The sequence below is a fragment of the Lepidochelys olivacea genome, assembly GCF_965140295.1.
Source record: "Lepidochelys olivacea isolate rLepOli2 genome assembly, chromosome: 11".
Classification (NCBI taxonomy): domain Eukaryota; kingdom Metazoa; phylum Chordata; order Testudines; family Cheloniidae; genus Lepidochelys; species Lepidochelys olivacea.
In genome coordinates, this window is record NC_140421.1 from 2854480 (window position 1) to 2877810 (window position 23331).

The 23331-nt window shown below is 40.8% G+C and overlaps 1 protein-coding gene across 1 annotated transcript in view; it reads right to left on the reverse strand.

Moving 5' to 3' along the window:
• USP37 (ubiquitin specific peptidase 37) overlaps positions 1-23331 on the reverse strand; it is a 52690-nt gene that overhangs the window by 12219 nt on the left and 17140 nt on the right. The window contains exons 8-18 of the mRNA XM_084642880.1: positions 22194-22278; positions 20698-20859; positions 19639-19770; positions 16845-16968; positions 16225-16430; positions 14968-15085; positions 13468-13547; positions 10422-10586; positions 8126-8191; positions 6349-6499; positions 1841-2096 (exon numbers count right to left, since the gene is read on the reverse strand). Of these exons, the coding sequence (XP_084499006.1) occupies positions 1841-2096; positions 6349-6499; positions 8126-8191; positions 10422-10586; positions 13468-13547; positions 14968-15085; positions 16225-16430; positions 16845-16968; positions 19639-19770; positions 20698-20859; positions 22194-22278 (1545 nt within the window). The remainder of the gene's footprint in view (positions 1-1840; positions 2097-6348; positions 6500-8125; positions 8192-10421; positions 10587-13467; positions 13548-14967; positions 15086-16224; positions 16431-16844; positions 16969-19638; positions 19771-20697; positions 20860-22193; positions 22279-23331) is intronic.

Sequence of the window (23331 nt, forward strand, 5' to 3'; positions counted from 1 at the left end):
CCTTTGCCTAAACAAACATGTCCCATTCTGCTAGGCTTTCACAACTGTGGCCCAAGTTCAGCTAATTGACATTTGCCAGAGTTACAGTACATAGATTTAGACAGTGCTTACATACTATGGTGCCGGCACCATAGAAAAACCTAAAATTGAACCCACTATGTTTCCTCTAAATAAGACTGAGGGAAGCAGCAAAATCTCTTAAACGCTATTAGGGTTTGTCATTTTTTTGCTTCAATTTAGAGCTAGATGATCTACAGATTTTTAAGTAGTATAAAAGCACAAGTAATTTTCAACTGTGTAGTTTACCTTTAAGATCTGTGCAATGGAAAGAGGAAAGAAGCTGTTTTACAAAGCTTATGGAGGGAATATTTGTTGCCATTACTATATGTACCTCTCTTATCTGCAGCATACTTTCAACCCCCAATTGGCTACAGGTAAATGGTCAGAATCCCCCTAAAAAAAACAGCAAGGCCATCTATCTTAATGTGAACCCATCCTTGAATTGGAAAAGCAGACTTCCACATCTGTTCATTAGTTATCAGAGGATTACAGGAAGCAAAATGCCAGCATCTGCAATATCCTGAAAATGCAGGACCACCCGAGTCAGGATTGTAACCCAGCTCTGTCTAATCCTCTTAAATGAATAGCAAAACATAGAATTTTTTAACTCTACTTTTTAAGTCTGTGACTCAGACTTTCATTATAAGGAGCAATACTCCACAAGGTTTCTGGCTATTACACAGCTCTCAGTTATGAGGAGGAGTGGGGAAAGTGTGCCCTCCATCATATCTAAACTAGGTAGGTCTCCCCCTTCACCTGCATTGAAAGTACATGAAATTCAGTGTGATTGTGTAAAATGCACCACAGTAGATATGAATACGGGAGCAGACAAGGTTGTGTGAATTATTTCACGTGTTGACTTCTGACATGAAGTTTCATTTGACAGTACCTGACATTTTGAGCTAACTGCAACCTTCAGTAGAGTAAGGTTTTTACATTTAATTTCTTAACTCTTAAGAGGAAAAGAAAAGAAAGAAGGAACTTCATCTGACTGCGTTTTCAGAATAGTGGAGTTCGGAAATAATTTGATCCAAAGCAAGTAGCATGAGCAAATTACAAGCTTTTAAAAATTTCTGTTAACCAACTAGAAAAGCTGAGATCCAATTACCCACACTCAAATCAATGGGGCTTCTTCACAGTGGTAAAGTTAAGCACATTTGCGGGATTTGGGGCCACAATCTGTAAAAGTGTGTTGGGCTTATTCTGAAGGATTTACATAAATATAAAGTACTGTTTTAGGGGGAAAAAAACTTTTAAAAATTGTATACACATAAGGCCAAATTAATTACAATTCTACTTATTTTTCACTATGCATCAGAGGGATTTTAGCCTTATCCTTTGAATGTATTACTCATACACAAAAACAACTGTCTTTGGATATTGCTACTGTGCTACTCAGGATTGCAACTGATTTGGAGACAGTTATAGAAAATAAAGTGTACTCAGAATATGGAAGAGTAAAACTCTTTTGTTAGTGAATTGACAGAGGTGATTGTTAAACAGGAGATGGAAAAAATCACTAAAACTTTGGTGATGACTAAGTTTAGCAGAGCCATATTACAAGTGTTCGATATTAGAACGTTTTCAAAATTAAATAAACAAAAAGCTTTAAAGATAGGAAAAACTTGATATTCATATTTCTCCATGTACATCAGACACGGCCTACAATCCACTCACATGCAATTCATGCCTCATATATTTCTGATCTGCTGCTGTAAATACCAACTTCTGAGTCACCATAGAATCTGTTCAGTTAAGATAAAGTTACTTCTCATCCTACCTGATTCTGTAGTTGATTTGGGTTTCTCCAACTCTATAGACTGCAGATTTTCTGGCAATTCCTGCACCTCGTCCTCTCCAAAACCAGTGTCTGGGCTGCTTGTGGGTTTATCTTCATCATGGCTCACAGAGAATGAGGCTTCCCTCTTGCTAATCTCTAACACAGCTGCTAGCAACTCATCCTCGCTCATTCCATCGAAACCAGCATTTCCCAAGTCAGAAGATTTATCGCCCTCTGGTTTACTTCGTTTTGAAGCCTACAAATGAATGGATTCAGGCTAAAAGGCTTTAAAAAAAATTAAAAGTGTGTCGTATCCAGTTTGCATTTACTGTGCACATTTCTTTTGGGTTAACCGTCAGGAAGTGGGAGTTTGGGTATCAACCATACTAAATACAGTTCACATATACAGAGTCAATGCAATATGTCTTTAGGGACGAACGTTAACTTTGAATAATAGATCTACACAGTGGTTTTCAAACTTTTTACATTTGTGGACCCCTAAAAAATTTCAATGTGAGGATCCCTTTGAAAATGTTACAGTCTGCAGATCCCTAGGGGTCTGCAGATCACAGGCTGAAAACCACTGATCTGCAACCATCAGGATTTGCAAGATGTGCAAGGCTACAGCTCTCTCTCCATCTGTGATCACCACACCTTCCCCTTGTGACACCCTTCCAGGTGGTGGTGAGCCCTCACCCTCTGGTAACCTCCATATAAAAGTAGCAAAGTCATCACCAATAGGCGATTAATGAAGCTGGACAGCAGCTGCAAGAGATAAACGCAACTTGAACTGGAAGATGGAAAGAGAACCGCTGAACCTAGGCCAGGATGAGAAGAGAAGGGAAAAGAACTCAGTGTCTCAAATGAGCTTTAGACAGTCTCAGGAGATATGACCAAGACAGGCCAAAATCTGAAGATCAGGGCAGCAAATAGCAATGCATAAAAGAAAAATAAATGGTTCTTTCACAACAGACAGGCCTGTCAACTCTACCCGGAAAACTCAGGCTAACGCTGTATCTTTATGTTGCTGGTCTGTTAGCCAGCTTGTCCACTGCTGCAGTAGCCTTCTATGTTTGTGCTTATCATTCAGCTGAACACACAAGCTGCTGAGACTACAAACTGACCACCACACCGGTTACATAACCACACACTCAGACCAGAGATTATTTCCATCTGTGATGCTGTAGGACACAGGCACAAGACCATGGATAGGAAAGGAAGTTCAAAGAGGAGGGTGAAATTCTAGAGAGAAGAGATGGTCCAGTTAGTGATAACCGGTAGTTGGTCAGGTTCATGCATGTAGGACAAAAAAGAATTTGAAGACCAGCTAGCCAAAGATTCAAAAGTAATAGCAAAAAAAATGTTAAGTACATCAGAAGGAGGAAGCCCACTAACCAACCAGTGGAGCCACTGGACTATCGTGATGCTAAAGGAGCACTCAAGGACAACAAGGCCATTGCAGAAAAACTAAATGAATTCTTTGCATCTGTCTTCACAGCTGAGGATGTGAGGGAGATTCCCAAACCTGAGCCATTCTTTTTAGGTGATAAATCTGAGGAACTGCCCCAGATTGATGTGTTATTAGAGGAGATATTGGAACAAACTGATAAACAGTAATAAGTCACCAGGACCAGATGTCAAGCTTCAGAGGAATAGCAGTGTTAGTCTGGATCTGCAAAAGCGGCAAAGAGTCCTGTGGCACCTTATAGACTAACAGACGTACTGGAGCATGAGCTTTCATGGGTGATGACATGCATCCGACGAAGTGGGTATTCACCCACGAAAGCTCATGCTCCAATACATCTGTTAGTCTATAAGGTGCCACAGGACTCTTTGCCGCTTTTACAGGACCAGATAGTATTCACTCAAGAGTTCTGAAGGAATTCAAATGTGAAATTTTGCAGCGCTACTAACTGTAGTCTGTAACCTTTCATTTAAATCAGCTTCTGTACCAAATGACTGGAAGATAGCTAATGTGATGCCAATTTTTAAAAAGGGCTCCACAAGTGATCCTGGCAACTACAGGCTGGTAAGCCTGACCTCAGTACCGGGCAAACTGGTTGAAACTATAGTAAAGAACAAAACTGTCAGACAGATAGATGAACATACTTTGTTGAGGAAGAGTCAACATGGTTTTTGTAAAGAGAAATCATGCCTCACCAATCTACTAGAATTCTCTGAGGATGTCAACAAGCATGTGGACAAGGGGAATCCAGTGGATATAGTGTACTTACATTTTCAGAAAGCCTTTGACAAGGTCCCTCACCAAAGGCTCTTAAGCAAAGTAAGCAGTCATGGGATAAGAGGAAAGGTGCTCTCATGGATTGGTAACTGGTTAAAAGATAGGACACACAGGGTAGGAATAAAAGGTCAGTTTTCAGAATGGAGAGAGGTAAATAGTGGTGTCCCCCAGGGGTCTATACTGGGACTAGTCCTATTCAACATATTCATAAATGATCTGGAAAAAGGGGTAAACAATGAGGTGGCAAAATCTATAGATGATAACTGTCTTGAGTAGTTCTGTAAGTCCCAGGCAGATTGCGAATTGCTACAAAAGGATCTCGCAAAACTGGGTGACTTGGCAACAAAATGGCAGATGAAATTCAGTGTTGATAAATACAAAGTAATGCATGTTGGAAAACATAATCCCAACTATACATATAAAATGATGGGGTCTAAATTAGCTGTTACCACTCAAGAAAGATCTTGGAGTCATGGTGGATAGTTCTCTGAAAACCTCCACTCCATGAGCAGTGGCAGTCAAAAAAGCTAACAGAATGCTGAGAATCATTAAGAAAGGGATAGATAATAAGACAGAAAATATCATATTGCCTCTATATAAATGCACGGTAGGCCCTTATCTTGAATACTGCATACAGATGTGGTTGCCCCATCTAACAAAAGATATATTGGAATTGGAAAAGGTTCAGAAAAGGGCAACAAAAATGATCAGGGTTATGGAACAGCTTCCATATGAGGAGAGATTAATAAGAGTGGGACTTTTCAGCTTGAAAAAGTGGCAACTAAGGGGAGATATGATAGAGGTCTATAAAATCATGACTGGTGTAGAGAAAGTAGATAAGGACGTGTTATTTACTCCTCCTCCTAACACAAGAACTAATGGTCACCAAATGAAATTAATAGGCAGCAGGTTCAAAACAAACAGAAGGAAGTATTTTTTCACACAGCGCACTGTCAACCTGTGGAACTCTTTGCCAAAGGATGTTGTGAAGGCCAAGACTATAACAGGCTTCAAAAATGAACTACATAAGTTCATGGAGGATAGGTCCATCAATGGCTAATAGCCAAGATGGGCAGGGATGGTGTCCAAAGCCTCTGTTTGCCAGAAGCTGGGAATGGGCGACCGGGGATGGATCACTTGATGATTGACTGTTCTGTTCATTCCCTCTGAAGCACCTGGCATTGGCCACTGTCGGCAGACAGGTCTCTGGGCTGGATGGACCTTGGGTCTGATCCAGTAGGGCTGCTCTTATGACCACCAATGCATATGGTTACATACGAGCAAACCAACAGTATAACTACTCAACTCAGCCCCACAGCAATCCTGGGCGACTAGATCTGATTGATTTGCTATTCACATAAATTGGCTGCATTACTCCATTTTTGCAACAACAGCACTGCCATCTTTCTCACCCATCCCTAAAGGAGAGTGCAAATGGAAGCACTCTTATCAGTTAAGGCAGATGCAAAGTAGAACCCTCAAAGTTTGTCTTACTTGCCATTCTAGGATGTCATTCCCCTCCCATACAATCCCGATTCATCTCTGTTCTACTGCACTTACAATGCCATTGTACAGGCAAGAAGCTTCTTTGGATGCAGCCAACATCTGCCACAACAGACCTCACAGGCAGAATGTATTGAATTATGCCCCCATACCAGAAACTAGGTCTCTAAACATTTCTAAGCACTTATCACCAGAGACTGACAGCTTTACTTTTCAATCAGCTAAGAGACACAGAGTCCAAAACACTTAACTTGGGGGTCCACAAACTCATTCCAATTGTATGTTATTATTTTTCTTCCCCATCCTCAATGCATACCCTGGCCCCAAGATTTAAACAAAGAATTTTACTGGATAATTATTACCAATGACTGACTTTCATCCTATTTCAGTCAGGGAGCAGCTTCAAGAGAAGGCAATTCAAATACCCGCTAAGGACTGAATAGTAAAACAGTTGTGCAGCTGACACACCTAAGCTAAAGACTTCAGTGCAGTTCTAATACAAATACCTCTGCTGCCAATGGGATCCCAAGCCAACACGTAGAGAGGTCAATCAGATGGCCTGGCAAAGCAGCATAATTGTGCTAATTATGAACCAATCTTGTATTTACATCTGTTTTATTCACAGTCTGATAGACTCTGACAGCCCAGACACAAACATATAAGGGATTTTTTCCGTGTGAAAGGAAAAGGGTATGTTTTCCCCTCTCAATAACAGAAAATGCACATGTATTGTAAATCCTACAGAGAGGAAAGAATCTTTTACCTTTTCAGGCTCTTCTTGCTGTTGCTGCTGTTCTCTGCTCTGTACATCACACAATCTTTGACTGTGAGCAACGGACCGTTTCAATGGCTCATCCTCACTATCTGAATCCACATAGAGTGCCACAGAGCTCTTAGATTTGAATGTATACTTTCTGAAAATTAAAAATACAACTATAATTTCCTAGCACTGTAGAAACCTGTTAAACTTTTAAAAAAGGAAATTTGAGTGTAACAGGTAGGCAGTTATGCAAATTTAGAAGAGACTCCAGTTTCCTATATTTAAAATCTATTTACTTAGCAAATCAATTTTCCATCCTAGCTTACCTACTGGTACATTGGAAGTTACTGTATTCCTTTACCAGGTATTCATTAAAAGAACTTCCCTGCACTTCTGCGTTTAGCTATTTACAGTGCATGGACAACATTCTATGAACATTCACTTAAGTGGACTCCATTAGAGTACAGAACACATTATTATATGCTGTTTAATTTGGGAAACTTATTTAAACACTTTAATTATTCTCTGAAATCAAGTTGTGTAGATCATAAATAGTGTTGGCAGGACAAAATTTCACACGTGTAATAGTTTTCCCATTTGGCCTTTTTATTAAAACCAAAAGGAAGGAGGGCTCACGAAGGTGAAAAATAAAAGCACTTTCTATAGGTTAAAACAGCGGCTCTCAACCTTTCCAGATATTGTACCCCTTTCAGCAGGCTGATTTGTCTTGCATACCCCCAAGTTTCACCTCACTAAAAAACAACTTGCTTACAAAATCAGATGAAAAAATACAAGTGTCCCAGCACACTATTACTGACAAATTGCTGATTTTCTCATTTTTATCATATAATTATACAACAAATCCATTGGAATATAAATATGGTACTTACATTTCAGTGTATAGTATATAGAGCAGTATAAACCAGTCACTGTATGAAATTTTAGTTTGTACTGACTTCACTAGTGCTTTTTATGTAGACTTGTAAAACTAGGCAAATCTCTAGATGAGTTGATGTACTTCGTGGAAGACCTCTGCATACCCTCAGGGGTACATGTACCCCTGGTTGAGAACCACTGGGTTAAGAAACCTGTGCTCTCTACATGCATCCTCCAGTGTCTTCACTTTTATGCAGCGTAAAGTTATCCAACACTACATTACATTTATCACTGTTTCTCAGGAGCTGGCCTCTCAGAAAGAAGTGTAAAAACAATGTCCCTTTACCCCCCACAAATAAAGCCTAGGATTAAATGACTCTTCCTGAACCAACTTTGGTGCGCAAAACATAAGAACAGAGAAAAGAGCTAGCTCTTGGAATAAGAGACTATTTTGCTTATCTGGTAAACGACTTACAAACCAGCTTGTTTGCAGTTATGGTTACAACCAGTTCTTAAGAGGAGTCGAACTATCAAAGAGTCCATACAAACCAAGTTCAGTTTTCCTTGCTACTGTAGGTTTTAATACTGAAAAAAATCTAGTCTGTGTTATAATTATAAACCTCAGAAAACAGGCTTATAAGAGAAATGCTGAAAGATGTGATTTGGGCTGTGTGAACACTAAAAGTGTCCTTAATATTTATGCCATTGGATACGCAATTTCAAGACAACTCTTGGAGCATGAAAAACATTGTAGAGACAGTAATTTATAACACAAAAATCAACAAGGAGTAAAAATGGTAAAGGAAGACAAAAGTGGGAGAGAAAGGCAAGACTTTTATTTAAATGTTCAAAAGTTCTTCAGAGAACTGCCCCAAATCAAGGACATTTCAGAATTACAACTTACCTACAAGGTGTGGAAGTGCTTACAGTACAGGAATTCACCATTTGGGAAGCTTTCAATGGTCGAGAACTATAAAGAGAACAAAGTATTTATTGCCACAGTTATATTCTGAAAAAAATGTGCATTTTACTCATGGGCTACTGCATGCCAGCCCATGGCCAAAAAAGCCATAAGGAGAATACCTGTTTGTATTGGTTAATCACAGAGATTTAGAGTAAGAATTCTATGCTATGAATATACAAAAGCGGTTCATAAAAATAATTAGCCCTTTCAACTTGATTCTCCTCTTAGTGGCACACCCTAGGACAGCTCTCAGTTTGAAAGCTTGCAGCACTCCTACCATCTTTCCAGCTCCTACTGCCAACTCATGATTTGCTCTCCCACAACCTGCCCTGGCGGCTTTACCAGCTCCCTACCTGGCCCACGTTTTCACCAATACAACTGCCACACTAGCTTTCTGATCCACCTGACCCTCATCTCGGATCCCTCAATTCCATCAACTCTCATCATACCCAACCACCTGGCTGCTGTTGTAGCAATCCCTTCCAATCCACACAGCCGACTTCCTCTCCAAACCCAAGACCGCTGCATCCAGCTCACCTTTTGTCACCCCCTACTGCTCGCCAGGAGGATAGATTAAGACTGAGAACATTCAGATTCCATTACAAACCACTACAAATCTGACCCTTTAAAGCGTTTTTCTCCTTTCTTTCTTTACAAAAGTAAAGTTTTCAAATTACAAAAATATACTGTTGAAAACCCTCATTCAAAACTAAGCATAAAGAACACATGTGCCATCCTGCTGAACATGCCAGACACATCCTAACTCACTATGCTATTGCAGTTAGGGCACTGGACCGGAACACAAGAGACCTTGGTTTTGTTCCTTGGCTGCCCCACTTCCTATGTGACCCTGGGCACGATACTCTGTGCCTCAGTCTGCCATCTGTAAAAATGAGAAGCCATGGTACCCCACACTTGGAAAGCCGCACGCAATTCTGGTCACCCAATCTCAAAACAGATATATTAGAATTGGAAAAGGTGCTGAGAAGGGCAACGGAAATTATTTGGCGTACAGAACAGCTTCCATGTGAGGCAAGATTAAAAAGATTGGGACTGTTCAGCTTGGAAAAGGGACAACGAAGGGGGAACATGATGGAGGTCTATAAAATCATGACGGGTGTGTGGAGAAAGTGACTAGGGACGTGAAATTTACCCCTTCACATCACACCAGAACTAGAGGTCACCCAAAGAAATTAACAGGCAGCAGGTTTAAAGGAAGGACTTCTTCATACACCGAACTGGCAGCCTGTGGAACACATTGCCATGGGATGTTGTGAAGGCCAAAAGAATAACTGGGTTCAAAAAAGAATGACATAAGTTCCTGGAGAATAGGTCCACCAGTGGCTATTAGCCCAGTCGGTCAGGCACACAACCCCATGCTCCAGGTGTCCCTAAACTTCCAACTGCCAGAAACTGGGACTGGATGACAGGGGATGGGTCACTAAAGACTGCCCTGTTCTGTTCATTCCTTCTGAAGCATCAGGTCCCGGCCACTGTCAGAGACGGGATACTGGGCTAGATGGACCGTTAGGTCTGACCCAGTATAGCCATTCTTAAGTAATACTTCCTTCCTTCATAGGGCTGTTGTGAGGACAAATTCATTGTGTGAGGTACTAGATACTGTGGTGACAAGCACCATAGAAAAACCTATAAATAAATTAATGGACAGGACAGCACAGCAAAGGGTGCAGGGGATGATCAGCAGTGAAAGGGTATGAAGTTATATCTTAATGTAAGAGCTATCATGGTGTACCAAATATGAAATGAAAGCTCAATCATTCTAGTACTTGTATTGGAAATAAAGCTGAATTATGGACTCACAGGGAACTTCCCTTGGTAAACTCTAACAGTCCACGCCGCAGGGGTTAGGGCAAGAGTTGTTCCTTACAGAGTGTTCTCTAGATATTGTCCTGTCTAGTTTTACACATCTCAAAGCAAAGGAGCTCCCGCCATTCTTACATCATAAGATGTAATCCTCCTTCCCCACACATTGTCTCATATTGGTATCATTATGGATTAATGCAGCAGACGAAAGACTTGGCTTTTAATTTCATAAAGGGAATCACAATGACCTTTGAGGGGACAGGAGCAATTTTTAAATGTCTTTTATTAATTTGACTCTCTCTAGAGTAGATCTGATATGCAACATTTGATACCATCCCCTCCCATGTGCCATATACATGAACTTAATACTCATAAATAGATAACTGTGATAAATTCTGCATTTCACACTTACACTGCAGAATGCGCACTCCATCCCAGAGTAAGCGGGGGCCGAGTGCTTTCTGTACAATGAGATAACAGGGTCAAATATCTCGGGATAACCACCTGCTGCCCAACTTTGTGATTGAGAGAAAGTGCCACATTGAAGCTGTATCGTTTCAGATGAAGAATCAGGACCCTGAAAGATAGAAGGCAAGACAGGAATAACTGCATTAAATTAAAAACCAAAGACAGTAGCCAGTAAATAAACACATTCAAAACCCAGCTTGCTTTACCCACAAAATAGTCACCTCAGTTTCAAATACATTTTATTTTTAGAAAAAAAGTTTTCTACCTCTTGGCTTTCTGACAACAGATGTTTGGTTGCATTAACAGTTAGTTGTGTAGTGAGCTTGACGAGATGTGGTCCCGCAGGGTTCTGGGAGCTAAGTTACTTATGGTTCTGTAGACAGTAAACTGTCCCCTGAACTTAATTTGGGTATTTACTGGCTGCTAGTTCATAATGAAGAGCACAGGTGTAATATGCTCTCAGCCTGATCCTCTCAGGAGACAGTTCTGGTTACTGCTTCTATCTAGCAAGACCCTGAAGTTGCAGACCATTTTAACAATAGGCAGACATCCTGCTCCGATGGAGCAATCAGACTTTGTCAACTCAAGAGACTTCCTGATTCAATCAACATCATTTTGTTCTTGTCCAGGATGAGCTTATGCCAAATGGCTTTTATACCGGTCCTCATTTCTACCAGCTAACGAGAGAGCTAGAAAATAACTCTGATTGCTTCCAGTGAGGAAACAGAGCCAAGTATAATGATCATAGACCAGTGTCATCAGCATATTCCCTCAAGATATCCCCTACTGACTTAGCGTACATGTTGAACAACACTTAGGCCTTGTCTATACAACCTCGGTACGTTGACCTAAGTTACGCTACTCCAGTTATGTGAATAACGTAACTGAAGTTGACGTAGCTTAGGTCAATTTACCGCAGTGTCTACACGGCTGTGTCAATGAGACACGCCCTCTCACCGACTTACATTACTCTTCTCAGGGCGTTGGAGCACCGGAGTCGATGACAGAGTGCTTTGCCATCGACCTAACAGGTCTTCACCAGACCCGCTAAATAGACCCCTGCTGCATTGATCGCAGCAATGCCAATCTACTGGTAAGTGTAGACATGGCCTTAGACTGGTTGGCCCTGAAAATCAAGCATACTAGAGGATGAAGAGCAATCACTAACACAAACTGGGCAGAGGGTTTTTTTGTTTAATTTTGTTGTTTTTTTTTTATTAGTCATAAGCTTTACCTAACTTCTAAAACTTTTGTTCATGAAATTACCACCAACCTTACAAATATTCACTGTGTGGTGAGCCTTCCCTCTTGCACTGCATTTTGTGTTTATTTAGACTGGGCAGGGACCACGTGGTATTACTTGAATGATGGTATCACCAAAGGGTCCAAATTAGGGACCCCACGCTCCATTATGCTAGGTACTGTAAAACTTACACCATGACAAGATGATCCCTGCCCCAAAGAGCTTACAATCTATGTAATGATTCCATCTACGTGATTATAAGTACCAAGCACACTATCAGTACTGCTTCAAGAGTACTGTGTATTTCTAATGATATCAGCCTGTCTAGCCTCTCAGCTACAACCCAGATATTCTGCTCTTTCTTCAGAACAAAGCTGGCAGCTATAAACCTCTCTTCCCAAACGGGAAAGATCTGATCCTTATTAGGAGACAGTGCAAGCTCTGACTTTCCGGATGGAAGGGTATATAGGGGAGAAACCTCTCTGGACTCTTCCTTGCAGCCCCACTATACTCACTGTGATATAGAAAGACAGCAAGCACCAAGGTGAAAGGGATGGTTGGCCACGCAAAGTGAGGTCCTTCATTGAACTCAACAGCATTTCTCTGTCAGTCTGGGTGTAATGTGGTAACTTTTGAACACCACAATTGATCTATTCCAAAGTTTCAGGGAATGTTTTAGGCATCAATGGACAGAATCCTATTGCTTTTAGTGAAAAATCGGAAAACCGAAAGGGGAAAGTGGGAACTGCTTGGAGCCCCAGGTATGTGGCTAGCACATGTATCAGCTTCAACCAGGTCTACCATAATCTGTAGATCAAAGAATCAGTTGATGGCAGCCATTAACAAGTTCCAGCATAATTCTCACCCCACTGCCCATCTCAGCCTTGCCCTCCTTCCCAAATGAGTTTAAAATGTTGATAACATGTATGACTTATCTCCCAGGCCTGGTCTACACTTAAAATTTAGGTCAACATAACTACATTGCTCAGGCATGTAAAAAATCCACATCCCTGAGTGATGCAGCTGTGCAATTTAACTCCCCTAGTGTAAGACAAAGCTAGGTCGATGGAATAATGCTTCTGTAGCTACTGTTGGTGTAGCTGTGTCTAACACTACGGGGTTATGCCAGCAAAGCTAAGGCACTGTAGCTATGCCAATACAGTCCCCATTGTACACTGTACCCCGAAATAAATAATGGGGGGAGGGAGGAATGCACAGAGCCACAGGCATGGGGAGGAGAATGGGGGAGGGAGACATCAGAGCACAGCACCGCAGGCATGTGGTGGAGGGGAGGAATGATGTAGGGGGGGGGGCATTCAGAGCCCCTGATTCAGGGGAGGAGAATGGGACACAATGATATGGGGGCACAGAAATACCCGGGCATGTGGTGGACAGGGTGAACAGGGGCATATACTGGATGCCGTGGAAATGAAGGATAGGGCCCCAGCATGAAGTAAGGGAGAGGGGTTGCAGGGAGCCCTGAAACAGAGGGAGATGGAACGGTCGTCCACAAGAAGCTGGGGGGTGGGGAGGGAATGGAGGAATGTCAGACTCCCCTGGTGTGTACAATGAGCTCTGCATACAGAAGCAATGATGCGTACAATCCTCTAATTACATCTACCATTTCACTCTTCATTCTCTTCATCACTTTAGCCCTGCTCTTCCACGCTGTCCTATGTACCAATACGTTTATCTGTTTTTATTACATGGTTTTTGGGAAAGCACCAGAGTAGGATTTTACCCTTACCTGGGAAGCCTATTGAATTTGTGTGTAACAACAGCAGACTTTCCATTACACTTCTCACAAGAATACTCAATCTCCTCTGCCTATTAAAGACAAAGCAAAATATAAGGATGACTCAACCAGATCTCCATTGAAAGCAGATGGCCTTTTTCAGTCCAGTGTTTTTCTGAAGAGGGCAGTCATCTATTTCTTAACTGACTTATTTCAACATGACATACTAAAAAAGGAATCAGATAAGAGAACAAGAAATAAGCTCACAACTGAAGATCTGTCAGTTAAGACAGGTGGAATTAGTTAGGGAGAAATTATTTTTTCCAAATCTGGAAAAAACATAGAGCTAGAAAATAGAGAGGGCAAAGAAAGATTAGTACTCAAAATGACAGGACAGTAGTTTTGCAAGACCTTCAGCTTTTCCTCTCAGAAACATCTACCATGTAGCTTTTCATAGCCCTTACTGGACAATATTTAATTCTCCATATCCTTAGTCCAAAGCTCCTATTTTTTTTCTCCTGAAAGGCCCTCTGCCTTTGGGATCATTACTGATGTATCACAGTTAAACAGAATTTTCAAGCACAGACAGCTAGAGGAGATGAAAAGCAGCATGCGAGGAGTAAGCATACAACAGCAGCAATATTTAGACATTGTCCACTGTTTATATAATTCATTTCTACAAACCAGGGGTCAAAACATGCCACTACTCTTCTACTAAGGATGGAAGTCTGTACCTCAAGCATAAGCAATGGGCTTATTGTTCAGCCTTAGAAAGGATAAGTCCATGTTTCCAATCAGTGTATCAAAATAAAATGAAGACCAGTGTATATAAAAGGGACCATGGCAGATTTCACAGATTTAAAAAAAAAAAAAAAATCTTACTACTGATCAGTTTTGATTTCAGAGGGGACTCTTACCAAAATGCAATACTATGAATTGTACAGGAAATATTTATCTCCAGTTTTGAACAAGCTCATGTTGGAGGTCTATTTACTGTGCATGTATCTAGATATTTTAAACAGATATATATGGCCTCTGGTCTCTGTACTGATTTAAAGAGACAGACTAGTTGTCCAACCACCCGAGCACAGGATTGAGAACCAACAATTTATGAGTTCTAATCCCATCTGAGGTGGACTCTTCTCTAGGATTTACAAAATTCTTCTGCACCTCAATCTCCCTATTTAAGGGACAGTAAAACATGTACATCCCAGGAGCATTGTGAGGATCAGTTTGTGTCTACACCATATTTTAAGATTAAAAGCATTAGTGTGTTGTTTGCACACAATCTCTACAAAGTATTTGAAGGTTGGACAGTTCATATGCCTACAACCCCCGCTATAAATACCCAGTAAATGCTGATACATGTGCATTGTAAGACTACCCCTCTCATTGCATGGTAATATACAAAATCGAATTCTGTTACTCAATATATATTGATGTGGGGTGGGGGTGTGTGTGTGTGTGTGAGAGAGAAAGAGAGGTGAATAGTAATAAATAAGCATTATGTACCCTGAAAAAAAGATCAAGGGAATCCTGGATGGATCGAGAAGGAAGTAATTTCTTTCTTCGGGGAAGATCAATGGAAAGATCATTAAACTGTTCTCGTTTAGTGACTGTTTCACCACACCTACAACAAAAAAGCACATGTGATTTTGCCTATACGTATGTTGGGAAATCATCATAGTTTATATGGTTTATTTCACAGTAACTTTATGCATCTTGACATACTGAGCCCATTTTAACTCATCAAGATGATGAAGTCTCTCACTGACTGAACTTACGCTTTAATTTTGGGACTTGGGTTCAGTATTTTCATGATTTAAAGAAATAATTCCTGTGAGTAATAGTTTGAGAGCAAACATGAACCCGATCTTTAAGAAGTACTTTGGAGTGGTCAAAGGATCTGTCATATGGGAAAGTCAACAGGCCTGGTAGTATAGCTAAAAGCCCTCCAATCTGCATCATCCCTCTCAGGACGAAAGGAGTCAGCCCAACATCACAAGGGAGCAAAAGGAAATCTGATTTTTTAAAAAAATGAAATACTAATATGTGCACACCTTTAAAAACCTTAATTTCATTTCAGGATATAAAAACTGGACCCAAGTAGTATCATACAGCTTTTAAGAGCACAATATGACACATACATAACAACAGTTGTCTAGAATGATGACATGATTAACAACAGCACAGTACCAAATGTATGTGGCACTGGCCATAGAGGTGAATGACCAGGTAGATGTGCTTACTCGACACATCCTTGTGTAGCCTCTGCTGGCATAGCTCCTTATGGAGCCACAGGAGAGCTGCTATTCCCTGGAAGAAACCACTGGGAGAATGACAGAGAAAACGTGGCCTGCCTACTTCTGGGAACAAGCCCTTTGCTGCTGTAAAGCCCTGATCTTGTCTAGAGGGCATGGATGGGAAAGCAAAAAAAACACCTACACTGAAACCAAGGCCTCTTTCTTGCAAAAACAGATTTAAAAGCTAGCAGGCTGCTTGGCGAATATGTTACAGTAAAGAGCAGTGTAGTGTGAGGGTTTACCCTGTGACTACACTTAATCCTCCTGTGCAGACAGTTTCAAGCACCTGGAAAGTTTTCATTTCTGCTTATATCATATGTAGGAAAAGAAGGAAACTGTTTAGTACTACATGTGGCAGTTGGTTTGTGGATGAATAAGATCACAGAATATGAAAATACTCTCCTTCCACCTGCAGAACTTTTACTTCTTCGACTTCAAAAGTATTGTCTTTCTCAAAAATACTTACATTTTACATATGATAGAATGTTGAACCTCAAACTCTAAGTTAGTGATAACTGGACAAGTGTAAACTTTAGTGGCTGAGATGTCATCAGAGGCCCGTCCCGGCGAGTTATCTTCACCAGACATTGGCTCACTCTTCCAAGTTTTGTTTAACTTTTCCATGTCCTCCTTCAGCTGATCCAAACACTGGCTCAAAAACTCATGTGCATCCTAGAAACGGTGTAAATACTTTAGATTAGAATGATTCTCTGCATGTCCTGCTTTCAATCTCTCTACTATACGTGTGTGTGTGTGTGCGTGTGTGTGTGTGTGTATGAGAGAAAAAACACACAGACTAACTCTGAATACAATGGTCTTATATAGGATCACATGTAAGTTCTGTTATAACCACAAAACGGATAAGAGCCATCCATTCAACTAACAGCTCAATCAGTATCAATTTGACTCCAATGGGCATAGGCTAAGTCAAACAGACTACTGCTGAGCTAATGCACAATGGGCATAGACTAAGTCAAACAGACTACTGCTGAGCTAATGCACAATGGGCATAGACTAAGTCAAACAGACTACTGCTGAGCTAATGCACAAAGCATACAAGCAATTTGTAGAAGAGAAAGCACTTACATTTTGCATGTAACCCGAGAATCTCTCTGCAGTAGCTGAAATGGCACTTTTTACTTTCTTGAGCAGCTCTTTCTTTACCTCAGGGCTGCAAACATCCTTTTTTGCAAGCAGATGGGCAAAGCGTCTGGAGAAATTAATGCAGTGAAAGGTTGGTTGGCTGGCTTTCCAAATCTTATGGTAGGTAGTGTAAAACCTGAAGGTTTCTCTCTAAAAACGTTTGCCAAGTCTGTTTTCCATTAGAGGATGAGGCAGAGGGGTTCATCTTGTATAATACCTCACAAACTGTCCCCACCCTCTTAGATTCCAAGTGTTTTAAAACTTAACTCCTGATGCCATCATTTCAGTGGGACTCGGCATTTAAAAATTCCTCCAATGTAAAGAGCACAATAACAAAATATGTTATGTAAAATCTCTTATGAAATAACATCCCATTACAATAAATAGATAAATAATTAACCCTAATTCTTATGGACAATAAACACTTTTATAAATTACACTCCACCCAGCTGCAAGTCTTATTTCTTTTTGCAATACAAGAAGTTGCAACATATAGCTTCATTCATTTACATAACAAAGGCTGAAGAAATCTGGCAAGACAAGTTTGTTTTAACTCAGATATACCATTATTGTTGGTAACTTTATTAATAATCAGGTGATCCTCCCTACCTTCAATTACTGTGATCTAGTTAATTTCATAGTGCTCTTCAATGGATAGATACCCATAGTATAATACATTCAAAGCAGAACGATCTACACATCAGATTTTATATATGCAGACACATATTAACCCTCGATATTGAGGAAGGCAGCAGCACATATACATGCAAGTGACATACGAAAAAGAAAACTAACTATTAGTTAACAAAAGAATTGGATAAATTTGCCTGAAACAAAGCAACAGAAGACAGACACTATGATGCATTTAAGTCAGTCCTGTTGTACCTCTACACTCAATTGCACATGGCCCTCCATGAGAAGATCCTATTATAATGGGTCACAAGAGCTATCTACCTAGTTTGCCTGTAAGGATATAGGGCACCGTCTTTAGTGCAGCTTTACAGTGCATTTATACAACTAGAATTGGAAAAATATGCACAATGGCCCATTTGACAGACCTCTGAAAGAACAGGACTTAGTTGAGAGCACAAGGGTGGTCTTCAGAAATTCCTATTTTACTCTATCTGCAAAGTTGACAGTAACATTAGACAAAGAGTCCACAACATGGTTATTCTATGACTGAGGTCGTATTGAAAATCCTGGCAAAAGGACATTTCAAATGGCATACAGAACTGCCAAGTCCAAACAGTCCAGGAAGAGTTCAAGGAGCTCAAGAGAGATAAAACAGAAATAGAAAGGGTCCGAAGACAGATAACAAAAGTAATTACAGACATAAAAAGACTTCCAAAGGAGAAATTAAAGACTAGAACCATTTAACTGGGAAATGGGACAAATAAGAGGGCATATGAGAGCAATATATAAAATACTGAATGGTACAAGGAGGGTAGAGCAAATACTATTTGCCCTTTCTGGTAATACAAGAACCAGAGGATAGTCTGTGAAATTTGAAAGGCAACACAATTAAAACTGATAAGAGGAGAGACAGTTTTACACAGCACATAACTCATGTGCTGTGTAAAACACAGTGTGGAATTCATTGCCACAAGGTATAACTGAGACAAGCCAAAAGCTTAGTAGTATTAAAAGAAGATCAGACATCTTTATGGACAGTAAACCTCTACAGTTACATAAAGTAGAGTAAAAAAAGTATAAAACATAAACCCTCATGTGCTAGGGCATAAGCCAACAATTAACTGACAGGGACTAGAAAGATGCTTCCTCTATTGGGAAGTTCTTTCATGTTTGTCTTATGGATTTGCTTTACTTTCTTCTGAAACAGCTGGTTCTGCCAATCTCAGAGAGGATACTGGGTTAGAGAGACCACTGATTTGACACAGTACGGCAATTTCTTTGCACCCTACTTTATGTTTCTAAAATCTGTCCCTCAATACACTTATAAATTCCCAAATTATGATGGATTTTCAGAGACAGCAAGAATTGTTTCCATTTTCCTAATTTTACATTCCAGCTAGGGTTGAAGGCACAACCAACTCTTACATGCCTGTACTCAAGCATCATGTCCTACAAATTCACCCCAAGGTCCAGTTTGCAGATAGAGTAAAACAGGAATTTCTGGTTATGGAACAGCTGCCATATGAGGAGAGATTAATAAGACTGGGACTTTTCAGCTTGGAAAAGAGACGACGGGGGGGGGGGGGGAGATGATAGAGCTCTATACAATCATGACTGGTGTAGAGAAAGTAGATAAGGAAGTGTTATTTACTCCTTCACATAACACAAGAACTAGGGGTTACCAAATGAAATTAATAGGCAGCAGTTTAAAACAAACAGAAGGAAGTATTTTTTTCACACAGTGCACTGTCAACCTCTGGAACTCTTTGCCAGAGGATGTTGTGAAGGCCAAGACTATAAAAGGGTTAAAAAAACCCTAAATAAGTTCTTGGAGGCTAGATCCATCAATGGATATTAGCCAGGATGGGCAGGGATGGTGTCCCTAGCCTCTGTTTGCCAGAAGCTGGGAATGGGCAACAGGGGATGGATCACTTGATGATTACCCGTTCTGTTCACTCCCTCTGGAGCACCTGGCACTGGCCACTGTCGGAAGACAGGATATTGGGTTATATGGACCTTTGGTCTGACCCAGTCTGGCCGTTCTTATATTCTTAAATAAAGTTACCATAAAAGAAAATATCGCACCCAAGCAAATGAAGTTTACCTGATAAGTGCATTGAGTGGAATTTTTTTCCAAGGGATACCCTGCTTAAGCAAATCATTAGCAAACGACTGAATTGAAAACAAGGACTGTAAAATGGCATTCATGTAGCAGGTATTTCCCAAGTTTGAAAATCTGAAAACAACAACAAAGGATATTATTGAACATTGACCTTTTAAGCCGTTTGCTGTTCTCCATCCCAACTGCTCCAACACAGCTCCTCCCTCCTAGACCATTAGTAGGGTTGCCAGGTGTCCGGTTTCCAAACAGAACGCCCAGTCAAAAAGCGACCCTGGACTCTCCGGTCGGCACTGCTGACTGGGTGGTTAAAAGTCCAGTCGGCATGCCCGCCCTAGCTCCGTGCGGCTCCTGGAAGTGGCCGCCAGGTCCCTGCAGCCCCTAGGCACATGGGCGGCTATGGAGGCTCCATGGTGCTGCCCCCATCCCAAGTGCCAGCTCTGCAGCTCCCATTGGCCAGGAACCGCGACCAATGGGAGCTCTGGGAGCAATGTCTGCGGGCATGAGGTCAGCACGCAGAGCCCCCCTGGCTGCCCATGCACCTAGGAACTGCAGGGACCTAGCAGCCACTTCCTTGGAGCTGCGATAATTGCTGCCAGGACCCCCATATTCCCTCCCACACCCCAACCCCATGCCCTCCAAACCCCTCATCCCCAGCCCCACCCCAGAGCCTGCAACCCCAATCAGAAACTTGGCAACCCATTAGTCATCTTGTATATCTGGAAAGCATCTATGGGTATTTCTACAATCTAGATATAAAAATACTGTGATTGATCATTTGGTACAGAGAATAATTTTCAAACAAGCTTATTCCTTTCACAAGTTTGTTGGATTCACTATATCAACTACTAAATTCCCAGGTTAGCATTTTAGCGAACAATTTTCTTTTCCCAAACTGGGAAAAGGGCTCCTTACTCAGGCACAATTCTCACTCATTTCAGAACCAGGTCTTGAATTTGTTTCTATGTAATTAGTACACTTCAGTCTGCTCACATTCAGATGACAGGGGAAAAAAAGTCTGGTATCAAAGTAGCTGAAACTTACCCTTGTAGCTGTTGCTGTGGGTGGCTGGAAAGGGGCACTCGAGGTTTGTTCCATCCTGTGTAGTCTTGATTCGATCTCATTTTTTTAACAGAAAGTGGGGCTGGCTGAGAGAGAAACCCCAGGCTTCTTTTGGCTGAGGGCGTCTGACTTGATATGCTAGACCTACAGTGCAAAAAAAAAAGGGGAATAAAATGTAAGTTTTTAAGTGCACTGTTCTTTCAAGACAGTAGCAAAGACAACAATTATAGCTGATGACAAAAATGACAATCGTATCAGCCTTATCCATAGCACATGTCAAGGTGCTGCCTATTTACTTATGGCAATTTAAATGGGATTGAGTTGCAGGAGAGAATGCTGTCCTACTCTACCTTTATTAGATTATGTCTTGAAGAATCTCAAAACAGAACTCACATACAGGAATCGCTTCACTAATAAAATGGTCCCGCCTTTGTAATGAATGGTAGCAGCCAGGCAAACAACTGGTGCGCACTACATTGCAAAATAGTGGGCTCCATATGGGAAGGGGAAACACTGCTCCAGAACATCCACCAAACCCCACAGCAGATAAGTCTTTTGTTTTTAAAGTACCATTGGACAAATCCCCACATAGTAAACTCTGGGAAGGATGGTCTGAGGCATGACTAGACCACAAGTCAGGAGATGTAGTTTGAATTTATGGCTCTGCCATTAACTTTCCATGTGAACCCCCTAGCAAGTCATTTAATCTCTATACCTCAGTTCCTCATCTCTACAATATGGATAATATTTCCTCTCTCCCTACCCTTTGTCTGGTATAATATGAAACTATGTGGGGCAGGAACTGTATCTGTCTGGTGCCCAGAACAACGTGGCCCCAATCTGGCACTACTGGAATACAGCTACTTCTTATAAAAATAACTACACTTTATCTACCTGGGAAGGATGAAGGCTGATTCAATCTCACTGGCATTTGAACCAGGAATTCTAGAGTTTAGGTATTTTAAATGTGACACAGACCATTAAACCATCCACTCTTTTCCTTGCAGAGTTTGGTTTTGATCCCAGATTCTTCCAAATCCCTCAGGTAACATGGTGTGAAACAATCAAGCCCATAGAACTGAATATGGGGCTCTGATCTTCACTGACACAGTGACTCCTATACCCAGCACCAGCAAAGCTCCCTTCAACAGCAGAGCTTCTCAACAGAGAGGTATGTTGTATATGACTTTAATACAACCCATGCTTTTCTTGGTGAAATCTTACAACGTGCAAATTAAGAGATTTTAGGAAGCCCGTCTAGCCCAATATGCATACAGACCACACGACAACCCAAGTCTTGTACAAAATGAGAGCAAGTTTCAGCAATCTTGCATTATTTATTTTTTAAAAAATGAGATGCACTTGTTTTCATGAATAAAATATGCATAGCATTGGTAAACACACGAAAATTCAAATGCCTAAATTCCTGAAAAACAGCTCTTTGTCCAGTAGACATAACACTACAGAGTCATGCCTACCTGTCCAGGTTGGAATTGCCAGTGGAGTAGTCCTTTGATGCGGACCTGCTACCATAAAAGGAGGATGATTGTAGAGGCAAAACCCCTGGAAGTGCAACAGAAAAAACATGTGTCATTTATTCCAACTAGCTCAGCTATGCATACTGTACTTGAGGAAGATAAATGACTATACTTAATATGTAAAAGGTTTAAAAACCTTTTCACCAAGTAATTTTTTCAGAGTTGTGTAATGAAGGAAGTACTAGCTCTAAATACTAAGTGCATGTACTTTTTTCATATAAGCTAAAGTTCAACTGGATACCTCCACCCTGAAATTCTGATTTGCTTATTTGAAAAGGGCTGTTAGAATGTGGAACCAACAACTGAAACAATGTAATGTGTATTTGTCAGTTGTTCAAACATGAAAAATAGACACACAAATCCTTCCTATGATTTCCAATACAGTGTACACAAAATTCAAAACAAATACCCTGTACTGAAAATTAAGTTTCTTTTCCTACTCTCCATTTCACGCTAAATTAATGTATATTTGCGGGCAAAACATGAAGTGTTTCAAATGAGATGTATTTTCACACCCCAGTGATTCGAATAATAAATGTTGCCACGTAAAACCATAACTTCACAACATTCAAGCACATCTATTAAATGTTCAGAGAATTATTGTTCACTTTCATCATGGTTTTGGGATGGAAGATGCAGAGTTCAGGCGAACTGCACAGCCTGAAGGACGTTTACTGCTGCCACCTGTACTTGCAGATAAACAGAGAACTTCGCTTTCTAATTCTGAAGTCCTTTTAAAACCTATCCTTTTAAAAAAAGACTTCACTCATCAGTTCAGCATCAACCTTACTTGTTCGACTAGCAAAATCGTAGTCTGAGCTATACCAAAATGAAGAGTATTCACATTTTTAAATCTGTACCAGCCAATGTTTCTCATAAAGGAAGATCTAGATTACATTCCCCTTTGTGAACAAGGTGCTCAACCTTTAGAATTGCAATAAACTACATCCTAGAATACTGAAGGAGCTGACCGAGGAGATATCCAAGCCACTAACGATTATCTTCAAAAACTCATGGCGTTTTTCTGCGACCAGGGCAAGGCCATTTTCCTCAAAAGTGGATGTTCCCTCTCGAACAA